Source organism: Pelophylax lessonae (assembly GCF_965119305.1).
Source record: "Pelophylax lessonae genome assembly, chromosome: 3".
NCBI classification, from domain to species: domain Eukaryota; kingdom Metazoa; phylum Chordata; class Amphibia; order Anura; family Ranidae; genus Pelophylax; species Pelophylax lessonae.
The window spans coordinates 605,069,154-605,083,397 of record NC_138770.1 but is presented as its reverse complement, the minus strand read 5'-3'; the positions used below and the strand labels follow the sequence as shown (position 1 = coordinate 605,083,397).

At 46.4% G+C, this 14,244-nt stretch overlaps 1 protein-coding gene across 4 annotated transcripts in view; it reads right to left on the bottom strand.

The window, feature by feature from the left end:
- Positions 1-14,244, bottom strand: part of TLR5 (toll like receptor 5) — a 62,944-nt gene that overhangs the window by 38,293 nt on the left and 10,407 nt on the right. For 2 of the 4 annotated variants that reach the window (XM_082251725.1, XM_082251724.1), the window contains exon 2: positions 5,102-5,156. The exons of the other annotated variants lie outside the window; for them this stretch is intronic. In XM_082251725.1, coding sequence (XP_082107851.1) covers positions 5,102-5,130 — 29 coding nt within the window. In that variant the 5' untranslated portion in view covers positions 5,131-5,156. The remainder of the gene's footprint in view (positions 1-5,101; positions 5,157-14,244) is intronic. 4 annotated transcript variants of the gene reach the window in all.

Below are 14,244 nucleotides of genomic sequence, written 5' to 3'. Positions count from 1 at the left end.
AAGGATTTGGTAGCTAAAGGCTTCTGAAAGAAGATTGCTAATGCTGAAACTTGACCCTTGATGGTGCTCAAGGCTAGCTTCTGCTCAACCCCTTGTTGCAAAAAGGCCAATATTCGAGACACCGAATAGGTACGTGGAGGAAATCCTAAAGATTCGCACCACGCAATATAAGTTTTCCATGTGTGATAATAGACTTTGCTGGAAGTCGCTTTCCTTGCTTTAATAAGGGTAGGAATGACTGAAGCTGACAAACCTCTGTCCTTCAGTACTTGGGTCTCAATGGCCAGGCCATTAAACCCAGCGACTGTAAAGCATGATGGTAAATTGGTCCTTGAGACCACAGACACTCCCTGAGACGAAGTTCCCACGGAACGTCTACGACTAACATGTCCAAGTCGGCCAGGCCGGCTTGAGGAGGCCAGCCTAGAATTTCTAGGACCACTGGCGCTGATTGGATCTGAACCAGGCGTCCCTAGAGGTATCTGGCCCCGACCATCCGAGAAAGTCTGGTCGTTTTCTGTTCCCACACATTTATCAGATACCTGATAGTTATCAGGAAAGGTGATCTTTTCTGGTTGAACCTCAGGGACCGAAGTCACCCGACTAGAGGCTACTTGGCCTATCTGGTCAACCAGATCCGATTCCTGTGAGGTATCGGGACTAATCTTAGGAAAAGGTAAAGGAAAAGATCTATTCAGGGAACGGTAATTACCGCTTCCTGTAGTACTTAAATGTTGGAAGGGAAGAATCGCACCGGTAGTAGTGGTTGATGCTCGATCTAATGTCCTGAATACCGGTGAAAACGTCCCCCCACCCTGAAACCGGGTGGGGGCGCACCTTCAGGCTGTGTACTCCTTTGCTTCGGGTTTGGCTGGGTTGGTCCTTTGCTTGTCCAACCAGCCCTTCTTGAACCCTCCTGGAGGAGTCTTGCCTTTCCCGCTAGTACCAGCCGGGCGCCCTTTATGGGCGGTAAAGAAAGGTCCTCGCTTGTTGCGAGGTCCCTTAGCTTTAGCAGCCTGTGGCAAAAAAGTGCTCTTGCCCCCAGTGGCATCCTTAATGATTTCATCTAGGTTGGCCCCAAATAGACGATTCCCCTGAAAGGGGAGATTTGTCAAGGTCTTCTTGGAACCTAGGTCAGCTGACCAGCATTTTAACCACAGCACACGTCTGAGGATCACCGCTGTCTTAGATGCATGCCCTAATAAGGGAGTAGTGTCCAAGGCTGCGTCACAGATAAACTGTAGCCCTTGTATAATCTGTTCCATCAAATCAGATGTCTCCTGGGGAATATCTTTTCCCCTAAGATCTTGGCGTACCATTTTCGCCCATTCCGTAAGTGTCTGGGAAACTAGACCAATAACAATTACTGGTCAAAAAGCTGACCCTATCAGAGAGAAGATGGTGCGGGACTCTGCTTCCATCTTTCGATCCACCGGATCCTTAAAGGACGAAGTGTCCTCCACTGGAATAACCGTGGCTTTATTCAGCCTGGAAATAGGCGGATCCACGACTGGTGGTACCGTCCATTTCTTAATGATGGATTCCTCAAACGGATAGCGTCTAGCAATACGCTTGGAAATAGTAAAGGTACGTTTAGAATGCTCCCATTCTCCTTTAATCTGATTACCGAAACATTTAGGTACAGGAAAAGCCTTCATCGTCTTGATGGGCTTATTAGTACCAAAAGGAATCTCTGTTTCAGTTGCCTCTGCCGGTAAAGCCTCAAGTTTTAAGGTTTCCTGCACTGCCACAACTAGTGCGTCCACCAATGCTTCTTCCTGAATAATAGCAGGAGAAGAAGCGTCCTCCTCACTGTCTGAGGGGGCTTTACCTGGGATAACAGCCCTTGCAGAGGAACCTGCAACTGCCGTGACCACCTCTGAATCTGAGTCAGAGGTGTCAGATGGTATAGGGGTAGGCGGGGGTCGCTTCCTTGACCCCCGTCCCTGACAGGCCGCCTCCACCCGAGCCACCATAGACTCCAAAATTGCTGTAAATTACTCTATACTCTGTGCACCGGCGGGTCCCGTGGCCCCCTCGAGGGAAACAGGTGGGGGAATATGTGTGGCAGGGTCCATGATAACTCCAGTTACTTCCTGGATAATATAATTCAAAAATAAAACTTTTCTTTTTTTTTTTTTTTTCGACCCCCAGCGCCACAAAAGCCCCTTAGTGTTACCTGCTAGGGATCCCTATCGATCGAGAGAGAGAGAGAGATAGACCCCCAGGCTCACCACTTGATGCTCAGAGTTAACTGCAACAGGTTACAGCGCTGTCTTAACAAACAGGAAGTCTTTTGGCTGGCTGCCCAGGAAGAAAGGAGGCGGCTCCGCCCCTCTGTACGCCTTCCGGCGCCTCCCCCAAGCTCCACGAGGTGTTTGGATCACCTCAAACATGGCCGCCCCCATGCTGGAGACACGAGGCTACGCCAAAATGGCGGCTCGTGCGATCCAGCAAAAAAAATGGCGGCGGCCCGTACTGAATAGCGGTGTGCTGCAGGGCACACAACACTCTCACTGCATGGGGATATGGCGTGGTTGGCGGTACCGGCCCTGGCGGACCGCATGGCCGTTCGGGAGGCCTGCTAATAGCTGGAGATCTGATTAGGAAGGCAGTCTACATGTCCGTGGCTTCTGACTGGTAGGTAGCTTATTCTTAACCCATAAGATTCCCAGAATGCCACAGATTATAATCTTTTTAACATGTATACAATTAGATTGTTAGCTCCCAAACCAAGCCTCCTGGCTTTTTGCACATAAAATCACACTCAAAGTAGGAGGATCTGTGTCATTTATAGGATAGAGAGGGACTCTATCTTACCATACAGAGAGGGGCCCGCGTTCACCACAAGACCCGTCAGGGGAAAAGGGGGAACATACTACTCACCATACCGGAACCAGGCGGGCACCAACTCCTGACAGTACCCCTCTCCACCGGGGCGGGAGGGCTGTCGACCGATATGGACGCCGTGACTCATGGTCTTTGGCGTTTCAGCGAGACGTTTAACTCGCGGGGTCAGTCCTTTAATGGGACTTTGTCGCGGCCGACCCAGCGCGGAGCTATGGCCTGCACGCGCTCGTAGGCTGAACTGGGGTGACCACCGGATCTCAACATCCAGCCCGTCGCCCAGTTCAGCTTTCTTGCTTGAAGATCTCACAGGAACACTGGAGAAAAAAGCTGTCTAAAAAAAAATCCTTTAAGAAAAAATTCTTGCCAGGACCTAAGATCCCAGCAAGGTATCTAGGTCCTTACTCCTAACTAGACAGAAAATAACTGATTTGCTGAGGCAGAGAGAGAGAGGATATACCCTCTGGGACTGCCCCTGGGGTGTGGCCAGAGCTTTTTAATTTCCTGTCTAGTCCTGCTCCTGTGGAGGCAACATAACCCGAAGGTGGTGTATCACCGAGGACTACGTCTGTCAATGAGCGCTAGAGAAATATATATATATATATATATACACTGCTCAAAAAAATTAAAGGAACACTTTGAAACACATCAGATCTCAATGGTGAAAAATATCATGCTGGATATCTATACTGATATGGACTGGGTAATGTGTTAGGAAGGAAAGGATGCCACATCGTTGATGGAAATGAAAATTATCAACCTACAGAGTGCTGAATTCAATGACTCCCTGAAAATCAAAGTGAAAAAAAGATGCAGAAGGCTAGTCCATTTTGCCAAAATTTCATTGCAGCAACTCAACCCCCCCATGTGCTTGTATGCATGCCTCACCACATCGAGGCACGCTCCTAATGAGACGACGGATGGTGTCCTGGGGTATTTCCTCCCAGATCTGGACCAGGGCATCACTGAGCTCCTGAACAGTTGAAAGTGCAACCTAACGGACCTGGATGCACTGACACATAAAGTTCCATTGGTGGAGGTGTTCTATTGGATTTAGATCAGGGAAACGTGGGGTTCATTCAATAGTATCAATTCCTTCATCCTCCAGGAACTGGCTGCATACCCTCGCCACATTAGGCCGGGCCTTGCCGTGCACCAGGAGGAGCCCAGGACCCACTGCACCAGTGTAGGGCCTGACAGTGGGTCCAAGGATTTCATCCAAATACCTAATGGCAGTAAGGTGCCATTGTCTAGCCTGTAGAGGTCTATACATCCCTCCATAGATGTGCCTCCCCAGCCCATCCCTGACCGACCACCAATACAGTCATGCTGAACGATGTTACAGGCAGCAGAATGTACTCCATGGCTTCTCCAGACCCTTTTACGCCTCTCACGTGCTCAGGGTGAACCTGCTCTAATCTGTGAAAAGCACAAGGTGCCAGTGGCGGACCTGTCAATTCTGGTGTTCAATGGCAAATGCCAATCGAGCTCCACAGTGCCAGGCAGTGAGCAGAGGGCCCACTAGAGGACGTATGGGCCCTCAGGCCACCCTCAAAAAGTCTGTTTCTGATTGTTTGGTAAGACATTCACACCAGTGGCCTTCTGGAGGTCATTTTTTAGGGCTCTGGCAGTGCTGCTCATTCTGTTCCTCCTTGCAAAAAGGAGCAGATACCGGACCTGCTGATGGGTTAAGGACCTTGTACAGCCCTGTCCGTCTCTTCTAGAGTAACTGCCTGTCTCCTGGAATCTCCTTCATGCTCTTGAGACTGTGCTGGGAGACACAGCAAACCTTCTGGCAATGGCACGTATTGATGTGCCATCCTGAAGGACTTGGACTACCTGTGCAACCTCTATAGGGTCCAGGTATTGCCTCATGCTACCAGTAGTGACACTGACCCTAGCCAAATGCAAAACTAGTGAAAAACATTCAGAAAAGATGAGTAGGGAAAAAAGATGTCAGTGGCCTTCACCTGTAAAACCATTCCTGTTTTGGAGGTCGTCTCATTGTTGCCCATCTAGTGTACTTGATGGTAACTTCATTTACACCAAAGCAGCTGAAACTGATTAACAACCCCCTCTGCTACTTAACAGACCAGATCAATATCCCAAGAGTTTTTGGGCTTAATGCTATACTCTTAGTAAAAAGTATTCCTTTCATGTTTTTGAGCAGTGTATATATCATTATAAACTTAGAAAAAATATTTCAATAACAATGAATAAAAACTGCTGTCATTTCCCTTCAATATAAACTTACCCGACGCCCATCTTTTCAGGAACATTCATAAATAATCTTCATTATTCAGAATTGCCTGGAGATGTAATGAAACATTACCATAGTTACACATGGGCAACGAACTAGATTATCTCCATGGTGTCAGTATTTTACAATATAACACATGCATCATTTGACCACCGGGCATCATTTGTAGAATATTTAGATCAGAAATTATATTTCAATTCACAAAGGTCTTATAGCATGGGTTATGGTTATTCATGTGTCATTTTTCTTTTAGGATTGCAAGTTTCAGGTAAGTGTAAGGTGCTGAGGGGACAGGCATTATATAGACCATCTCACCAACAGAAAAGTGCAGGCAAAAGCACAGAACATCAAGTATTTTAAATGCTTACTTTCCATTTTTCCAGTACATAAAATATATTCTATTTACTTCCAATATGCCTTTAAAATGAAATGGGACTATTCCAGGAGATTCAATTGCCCTCCGGAAATAAATATAAGCAGTTGGAGCTTGTTGCACATAGCTTTGGTCACCTTTTACTACAGTCATGCTTAAACTTATTTCACCAAGGCCTGATAACCCTCAGGCCTTATAAATTGGTCACAGACAACCCCTGGAACTTATAAAATGGTAACAGATTGCCCATGAACCCTATAAACTGGTCACAGATGACCCCTGGACCTTAACAATTGGTCAAAGATGACACCTGGGCCTCATCTACTTGTCAAAGAGGACCCATGAATCTTACCTATTTGCCACAGACAATCCTAAAGCCTCACTTACATATTCCAGGTGACCCCTGAATCTTGCTTACTTGTCATCACTGGGCCTTACTCCCTTGTCATAGATGAGCTTTGGGCCTCATGTATCTGTCACAGATGACACCTGGCCCTCTCCTACTTGTCAAAGGTGATCCTTGGGCTTCACTTACTTGTCTACATGATTATTGAGCCTCATGTACCTGTCACAGATGACCTATTATCCTCACCATAGTGTCACAGGCAACCCCTGGGTCTCTCCTACATGACATAGCTGACATGTGGGACTTACCTGCCTGATACAGATAATCACTAGTCAGATGACCCCTGGGCCTTACAAACTGATCACAGATGACCCCTGGGCCTTACAAACGATCACAGATGACCCCTGAGCCTCACCAACTTATCACAGATGACCCCTGGGTCTTACCAACTGATCACAGATGACCCCTGGGCCTTACCAACTGATCACAGATTACCCCTGGGCCTCACCAACTGATCACAGATTACCCCTGGGCCTCACCAACTGATCACAGATTACCCCTGGGCCTTACCAACTGATCACAGATGACCCCTGGGCCTTACCAACTGATCACAGATTACCCCTGGGCCTCACCAACTGATCACAGATTACCCCTGGGCCTTACCAACTAATCACAGATGACCCCTGGGCCTTACCAACTGATCACAGATTACCCCTGGGCCTCACCAACTGATCACAGATTACCCCTGGGCCTCACCAACTGATCACAGATTACCCCTGGGCCTTACCAACTGATCACAGATTACCCCTGGGCCTTACCAACTGATCACAGATGACCCCTGAGCCTCACCAACTGATCACAGATGACCCCTGAGCCTCACCAACTGATCACAGATGACCCCTGAGCCTCACCAACTGATCACAGATGACCCCTGAGCCTCACCAACTGATCACAGATGACCCCTGAGCCTCACCAACTGATCACAGATGACCCCTGGGCCTTACCAACTAATCACAGATGACCCCGGGGGCGTGGCTGGGATGTTAGCCTGAACGGACGTGTGGCTGCAGAGCTCCGTGATCATCCGTGCCCATCCTTCTATTTTAGGGCGAATCACAGATGACCCCTGGGCCTTACTAACTGATCACAGATGACCCCTGAGCCTCACCAACTGATCACAGATGACCCCTGGGCCTTACTAACTAATCACAGATGACCCCTGAGCCTCATCTTCATGTCACAGATAACCCCTGGGCCTTACCGGCCGTCAATAGATGACACCTGGATCTCTCCTACTTGACATAGCGGACTTGTGGACCTCACCTGACACAAATAATCACTGGTCCTCTCCTATGTATATATATATATATATATATAGTGAATGCGGACCTAATGTCTCACAGGACGTGTAAAGAAATGGTCACAGTAGATCCTGGTTTCTTCATGTCTATACAGTGCCTTGCGAAAGTATTCGGCCCCCATGTCCATGAACTTTGCGACCTTTTGCCACATTTCAGGCTTCAAACATAAAGATATAAAACTGTAATTTTTTGTGAAGAATCAACAAGTGGGACACAATTATGAAGTGGAACGAAATTTATTGGATATTTCTAACTTTTTTAACAAATAAAAAACTGAAAAATTGGGCGTGCAAAATTATTCAGCCCCCTTAAGTTAATACTTTGTGTCGCCACCTTTTGCTGCGATTACAGCTGTAAGTCGCTTGGGGTATGTCTCTATCAATTTTGCACATCGAGAGACTGAAATTTTTGCCCATTCCTCTTTGCAAAACAGCTCGAACTCAGTGAGGTTGGATGGAGAGCCTTTGTAAACAGAAGTTTTCAGTTCTTTCCACAGATTCTCGATTGGATTCAGGTATGGACTTTGACTTGGCCATTCTAACACCTGGATATGTTTATTTGTGAACCATTCCATTGTAGATTTTGCTTTATGTTTTGGATCATTGTCTTGTTGAAGACAAATCTCCGTCCCAGTCTCAGGTCTTTTGCAGACTCCATCAGGTTTTCTTCCAGAATGGTCCTGTATTTGGCTCCATCCATCTTCCCATCAATTTTAACCATCTTCCCTGTCCCTGCTGAAGAAAAGCAGGCCCAAACCATGATGCTGCCACCACCATGTTTGACAGTGGGGATGGTGTGTTCAGGGTGATGAGCTGTGTTGCTTTTACGCCAAACATAACGTTTTGCATTGTTGCCAAAAAGTTTGATTTTGGTTTCATCTGACCAGAGCACCTTCTTCCGCATGTTTGGTGTGTCTCCCAGGTGGCTTGTGGCAAACTTTAAACGACACTTTTTATGGATATCTTTAAGGAATGGCTTTCTTCTTGCCACTCTTCCATAAAGGGTAGCGTACAATATACTCACAAACGTAACATATGAACAAGCATGTAGGAAATGGGCACCGCTCGCTTCCAGGACACTTCTCTGCTGCTGGATAGCATGATGGCGTCCTCAAAACCTGATGTAGCTTACGTGTTTCGAGGGAGGACCCTCTGCCTCAGAGCCAAAATCGCCAAAAGTACCTCAGAGCCAAATGTGGCGATTTTGGCTCTGAGGAAGAGGGGGAAGAGGGTCCTCCCTCGAAACGCGTAAGCCACATCAGGTTTTGAGGACGCCATCACGCTATCCAGCAGTAGAGAAGTGTCCTGGAAGCGAGCGGTGCCCATTTCCTACATGCTTGTTCATATGCTACGTTTGTGAGTATATTGTACGCTACCCTTCTTTGCTTTTAATAAACTTTAAGTGGAAATGCACAAGGTCGGTGCGCCCTTCTCTTGTTGTTTTCTTGTAGTGCCTTTTGGATACCCTTGGTCCTGAGGGGGGCAGCAAGACCACGTAATTTGTGGCACAAAACCGCCTAGAAGATTCCTCCTTCCCGCATACCACTCGAGCGCAGGAGAGATATTGTTGTTTTTTGGAACTCTTCCATATAGGCCAGATTTGTGCAGTATACGACTGATTGTTGTCCTATGGACAGAGTCTCCCACCTCAGCTGTAGATCTCTGCAGTTCATCCAGAGTGATCATGGGCCTCTTGGCTGCATCTCTGATCAGTCTTCTCCTTGTATGAGCTGAAAGTTTAGAGGGACGGCCAGGTCTTCGTAGATTTGTTGTGGTCTGATACTCCTTCCATTTCAATATTATCGCTTGCACAGTGCTCCTTGGGATGTTTAAAGCTTGGGAAATCTCTTTGTATCCAAATCCGGCTTTAAACTTCTCCATAACAGTATCTTGGGCTTGCCTGGTGTGTTCCTTGTTCTTCATGATGCTCTCTGCGCTTTAAACGTACCTCTGAGACTATCACAGTGCAGGTGCATTTATACGGAGACTTAGTGGATTCCATTTATCATCATTAGTCATTTAGGTCAACATTGGACCATTTAGAGAACCTCACTGAACTTCTGGAGAGAGTTTGCTGCACTGAAAGTAAAGGGGCTGAATAATTTTGCACGCCCAATTTTTCAGTTTTCTATTTGTTAACAAAGTTTGAAATATCCAATAAATTTCGTTCCACTTCAAGATTGTGTCCCACTTGTTGCTGATTCTTCACAAAAAATTACAGTTTTATATCTTTATGTTTGAAGCCTGAAATGTGGCAAAAGGTCGCAAAGTTCAAGGGGGCCGAATACTTTCGCAAGGCACTGTATCTGGCCTGACAGATGTGGCAATAAAGTGCAGTTTGTCTTAGTCAGCTTTGTGGCTTTTTTCTTGGTGTCATTTCATAAGACTAAAGTTTTGACATAGTCTGGACAGGATGTTCTATGACTAGGAAACAAATAACAATCCTAAATATCATGAAGACAGTACACCCGGAAAGCCCAAAAAATGTTTTCTCTCGTTCAGTTTTATATATAAATCCTAAAGTATTATCCTAAAGGATTATCAATAACAGCTGGCAGCTATAAAGCCCTTTTTTCTTGAAACATCTACCAATATTATTCCCGGTTGGGAAATGTTAGAACCTCTGTCAGCTTTTTATTGTATCCCAGCTGGGAGGATTCACGCTTTCCATTTGTCCTGGTGACCATTGTCACCAGGACAGTAAGTGATGGAAAATCCAAAATGTTACAGTAGTCACTGGAACAGGGGGACACCTATTCTGATAACGGACACTTTGCAGAGATTTCTTACTGTGTCTCTGGGCCAGGAAACGAAAAGAAATCTATCCAATAAAACACAGACTAGAAATGTATAAACTGACAGGGCTTCTAGCAAAAATGAAACAAATTCCGAGTTAAAATGTTTTGACCATTATTTCATTGCTTCCCTGAAAGAGTGGTGACATTGGTTTTCCAGCACATACAAGCAACATGGAAAAAACATATTTTTGCCAACATTCTGTTGCATTCCCCTAGCTATGGTGAGCTTCATAGCAATGCTCATTCTCTCCGATTAAAGTGTTACTAAACCCAGATCCTGCATTCACTGTATCTGTTCTCCCACTGTACACAGAACTTGGAAATCTAATTATTTTAATAATTATAAACTGCTAAAGACCTTTTCTCATCAGCAGTGTTTCCCATCGTGTGACTTCTATCAGTGTCTGGTTAAAGCTTGTAGGAGGAGTTTTCATTCTCCTTTAACTGTCCTATGAGGTTGCATTACCCCTGACCCTCTTTCTGGACAGTGCTGATTGGCCCTGTGCTGATCACATGTACCCTCCCAAAAAAAAAAAAAAAAAAAACCTCTAGCAATACACACCACACTGAGCAAGTTCAGAGTGCCTCCTAGTGCTCTGTGCTATCAGCCAATGAATTGGGGACAGTAAAAGAAAGAGAGGATCAGAGGAGACAGGATCAAACAGCCTTTTTACACAATGCGCAGGATTAACCCCTTAGATTCCACAGTGAGTATAACAAGCATGCTTTACTGCATATAAAGTCTGATTTTACTGTTGTGGGTTTAGTTAGGCTGCATTCACATGTCAGCTTATAATCGCAGGCAGAACCGCCGCGGTTCCGCCCGCGATTCGGAGATTTATTGCAAATCGCGGGACGCCTAGCGTTGCCCGTTGATTTGCAATAGCCCCCCAAACGCCGAGCGATGTTGCCGCGATTTACGCCCGCCGAATCGCGGCAACATCGCGCAAACAAAATCGCGGGACGCAATACGCTCCAAAGAAGCTCTTGTACAATTTTGTTTGCGCGATGTTGCCGCGATTCGGCGGGCGTAAATCGCGGCAACATCGCTCGGCGTTTGGGGGGCTATTGCAAATCAACGGGCAACGCTAGGCGTCCCGCGATTTGCAATAAATCTCCGAATCGCGGGCGGAACCGCGGCGGTTCTGCCCGCGATTATAAGCTGACATGTGAATGCAGCCTAACACTTTAGGAGCCATCCATTAAAAACACTAATGGCACTTTTTCACTGCAAGTACCGGCTCAGCTCCACTCGGCCCTGCTTGGCCCTACTTGGCTCGGTTTGGTTTTCCACTGCATGGTACCGCATGGTACGGTGTTGGAACGGTTCGGTACGGTTTGCTTTTCCACTAAAGTAGTAAGTGGGTGGGATAACAACGATTCTCTGACCAATCAGTGGCTAGTAGTGACAAACAGTCAAGGCTGCATGCAAAGGATTGTGGGATATGGTACCGGTACGGCCCGCTTGGAACCCCAAACAAGGTGGTACTGTTTAAGCGAGCCGTACCGTTCGGTTCCATGTAGTGGAAAAGCGCCACCGTACCGTACCGAACCGTTCCTACACCGTACCATGCGGTACCAGCAGCGGAAAAGCGCAAAAGCGAGCCGAACCGTTCGGTTCCATGCAGTGGAAAAGCGCCATAATGGGCTTAGAAGAGAATCTCAGTATGGAGTGAGGAGAGACCTCAAAGAAAATAAGTCGAAACATGTAAGTCCAGCTAGACATTTGTACTCATAAGCACCATTATACTTTTTATACAATAGACCTCTGACACTGGTTTGCAATTATAGGTATTTAAAATGCCGTGATCAGGACACATGCCTTGTGAGTACAGCCACAATAGCCTCTCCCAGTGGTAAAACACACCAGTATGCTGCTATTTTTCAGAGTATATTTCATGTTTCTATTTATCAGCTTGCAGCTTCATTTCACATGTCTAACCTTAAAGCTGAACCTCAGGCAAACAGCTAAACACACAGGTAAAATACATATGTGAGTGCTGTTTTAGCTGCCAAAGAATCTGTATTCCTGTCTATTCATTCCTGAGATTTGCCACTCAGCACAACTGGTAGGCAGGGCAGAGGACCTGATTTTTCTTTGCTTCAACACTACCAGATCTTGTCCCTCCCTTCAGCCTGTGACTGGACAGTGAAAAGAGAAGCAGCAGACTGTTGAACTCATTTCTTTATCACTTTGCTCTCTCCTCCTATCAGCATGTTCCTTGATAGCACACAAGCACTACAGCACAACTGAATGACCCCGTGTTGCATCTCCTTCTCCCAGTCTGAGCTCTGCTGTATATGGGACTGCTGGAGGCTGACAGCAGGTTATATTCAGGTACTTACACTGTTTGCCTTTGAAAAAAAATACATTTAATGATGAATTAATGTATATAGGACTGCAATAATTTGTGTCCTTTATGAAAACCAGATCTTTTTCTATAATAGCACATTGGCACAGTTATCACGTAGCACAAGGTGACTTCATAATTGCACCGAGTTTCATTTCCCCCTTGTGTTTCCTTTGTCATGTGATCATTTGTACATCGTTTGACGATCATGGAAGCTGCCTTGCTGCATTAATATGTTCAGAAAATATGAACATACTTGGACTTTTAGTGTCCTTTCACACTATAGCGATTTCAGATATCACATGTGGTTCCGAGCGCACTGCTCTGCAAATCACATGCGATGTCTGTGCAATGCGAAATCAGCCATACAGATTGTATGGCTGAATTCGCATCGCATTCGCACCAAAGTCGTGCAGGACCCTTTTTTTTGGTCCGCACCAGAATCGGATCGCATGGGTGTAATCTGATTCCTGTCTGAACTGACAGTTCGCACTGCGATATGCAAACTAATCTGGGGGTGTCATTAAGTTTGTATTGACACTCCCAGCAGTTTGCATATGGCAGTGTGAACTTACTGTGAGTTGGGTGCGATGCGGGAACCCGCATGGATTTTCAGGGTTCCCGCATCGCACCATTGTGATCTGGCCCTTAAAATACTTGTAAAAGATTGCACTGTGATTGCAGCAGATTGTATTGCTAGGCACGCACTTTCTGTGATGTTTGTCCTGTTTCTGTATGGATAAAAGGGAAGTAAAACTAGCGGCTTCTTGCTGGGAACCCTCCCCACTGTCATAATATAATAGCACAGCAGGAGGAACCCCCCCCCCCCATCAACACATTCAGTGTTGATGGGAGAATCAAGCTATTTTCTTTCCTACAACCCATGGTTGAAGAAAAGAAAATTGGTTAATGTATGGCCTGCCTGACCTTATTCTGACCTCCAACAGTGTCCCTCCATTGGTGTGACTGCCCCCCCCCCCTCCTCCACAGTCTCATGCACGCCCCCAAACCTTACAATAGAGGGTTAAAGCATTGTAAATGATGATGCTGATGGACTGCCCACAGTTAGGGTAAGTACAATGCCGGTTCAAGTTCCCCCTAGACAGGATGAGCATTCAATCCTTACATCACAGTGCCTAGGAACTTGCTGATATAGAAGAGAGCGGAGTGGTAGAGAGATGAGCTCATCAGTCTTCTGCTTCTCCTTTAACTGTCCAGTCACTGCCTGGGGGAGGGACAAGACCTGTAAGTGTTACTTAGCTGTAGCTAAGAAAAGTCAGGTTGTTTGCCGTGCCAGACAGGGCTGTGCTGTGTGGCAGAGCAATATAAATCTCAGGACTGGGTGGACAAACATACAAATCCTAGAACAGGGCTCATATACTAAAGGTATTGCATTTGTGTGTTTAGATGTTTGCCGTGTTCAGTTCTAATCCCTGCTGAAATCCCCTTCTGAAGTCTCAGATTACAAAACCATCTTCAGCCATAGATGGGGCATTGTTAGAGCGCTGACTAATCAGTTATCCACCTATTCTTGGTCCCATTTTTTCGGACCCTGCCTCTCTAATTAAGAGGTGTGAATATGGTCTCCTTTCTATGGAGGATGTCATAGAATGTCTCCCCCTCCCCCCATACTGTGGGGAACTGTCCATTCTTTTCCATATACCACCCTAGGGCCTCATGTACACTGGGCGTTATAAAAACACCTGTAGCTTTAGCTGTAGAATGTCGTTTTTACGGTCAGGATCGGATTTCATGGACAGGATCGGATCGGATAGCAGTGGGTGTCAGCAGACATGTCTCCACTGACATTTGCTGCTCCATAGGGGTGCATTGAGCTTCCGATCCGGTCCGCCTGAAAAAACTGACAGGCGGGCCGGGGAGGAAAGCCCGCGTGAAAGGGGCCTTACAG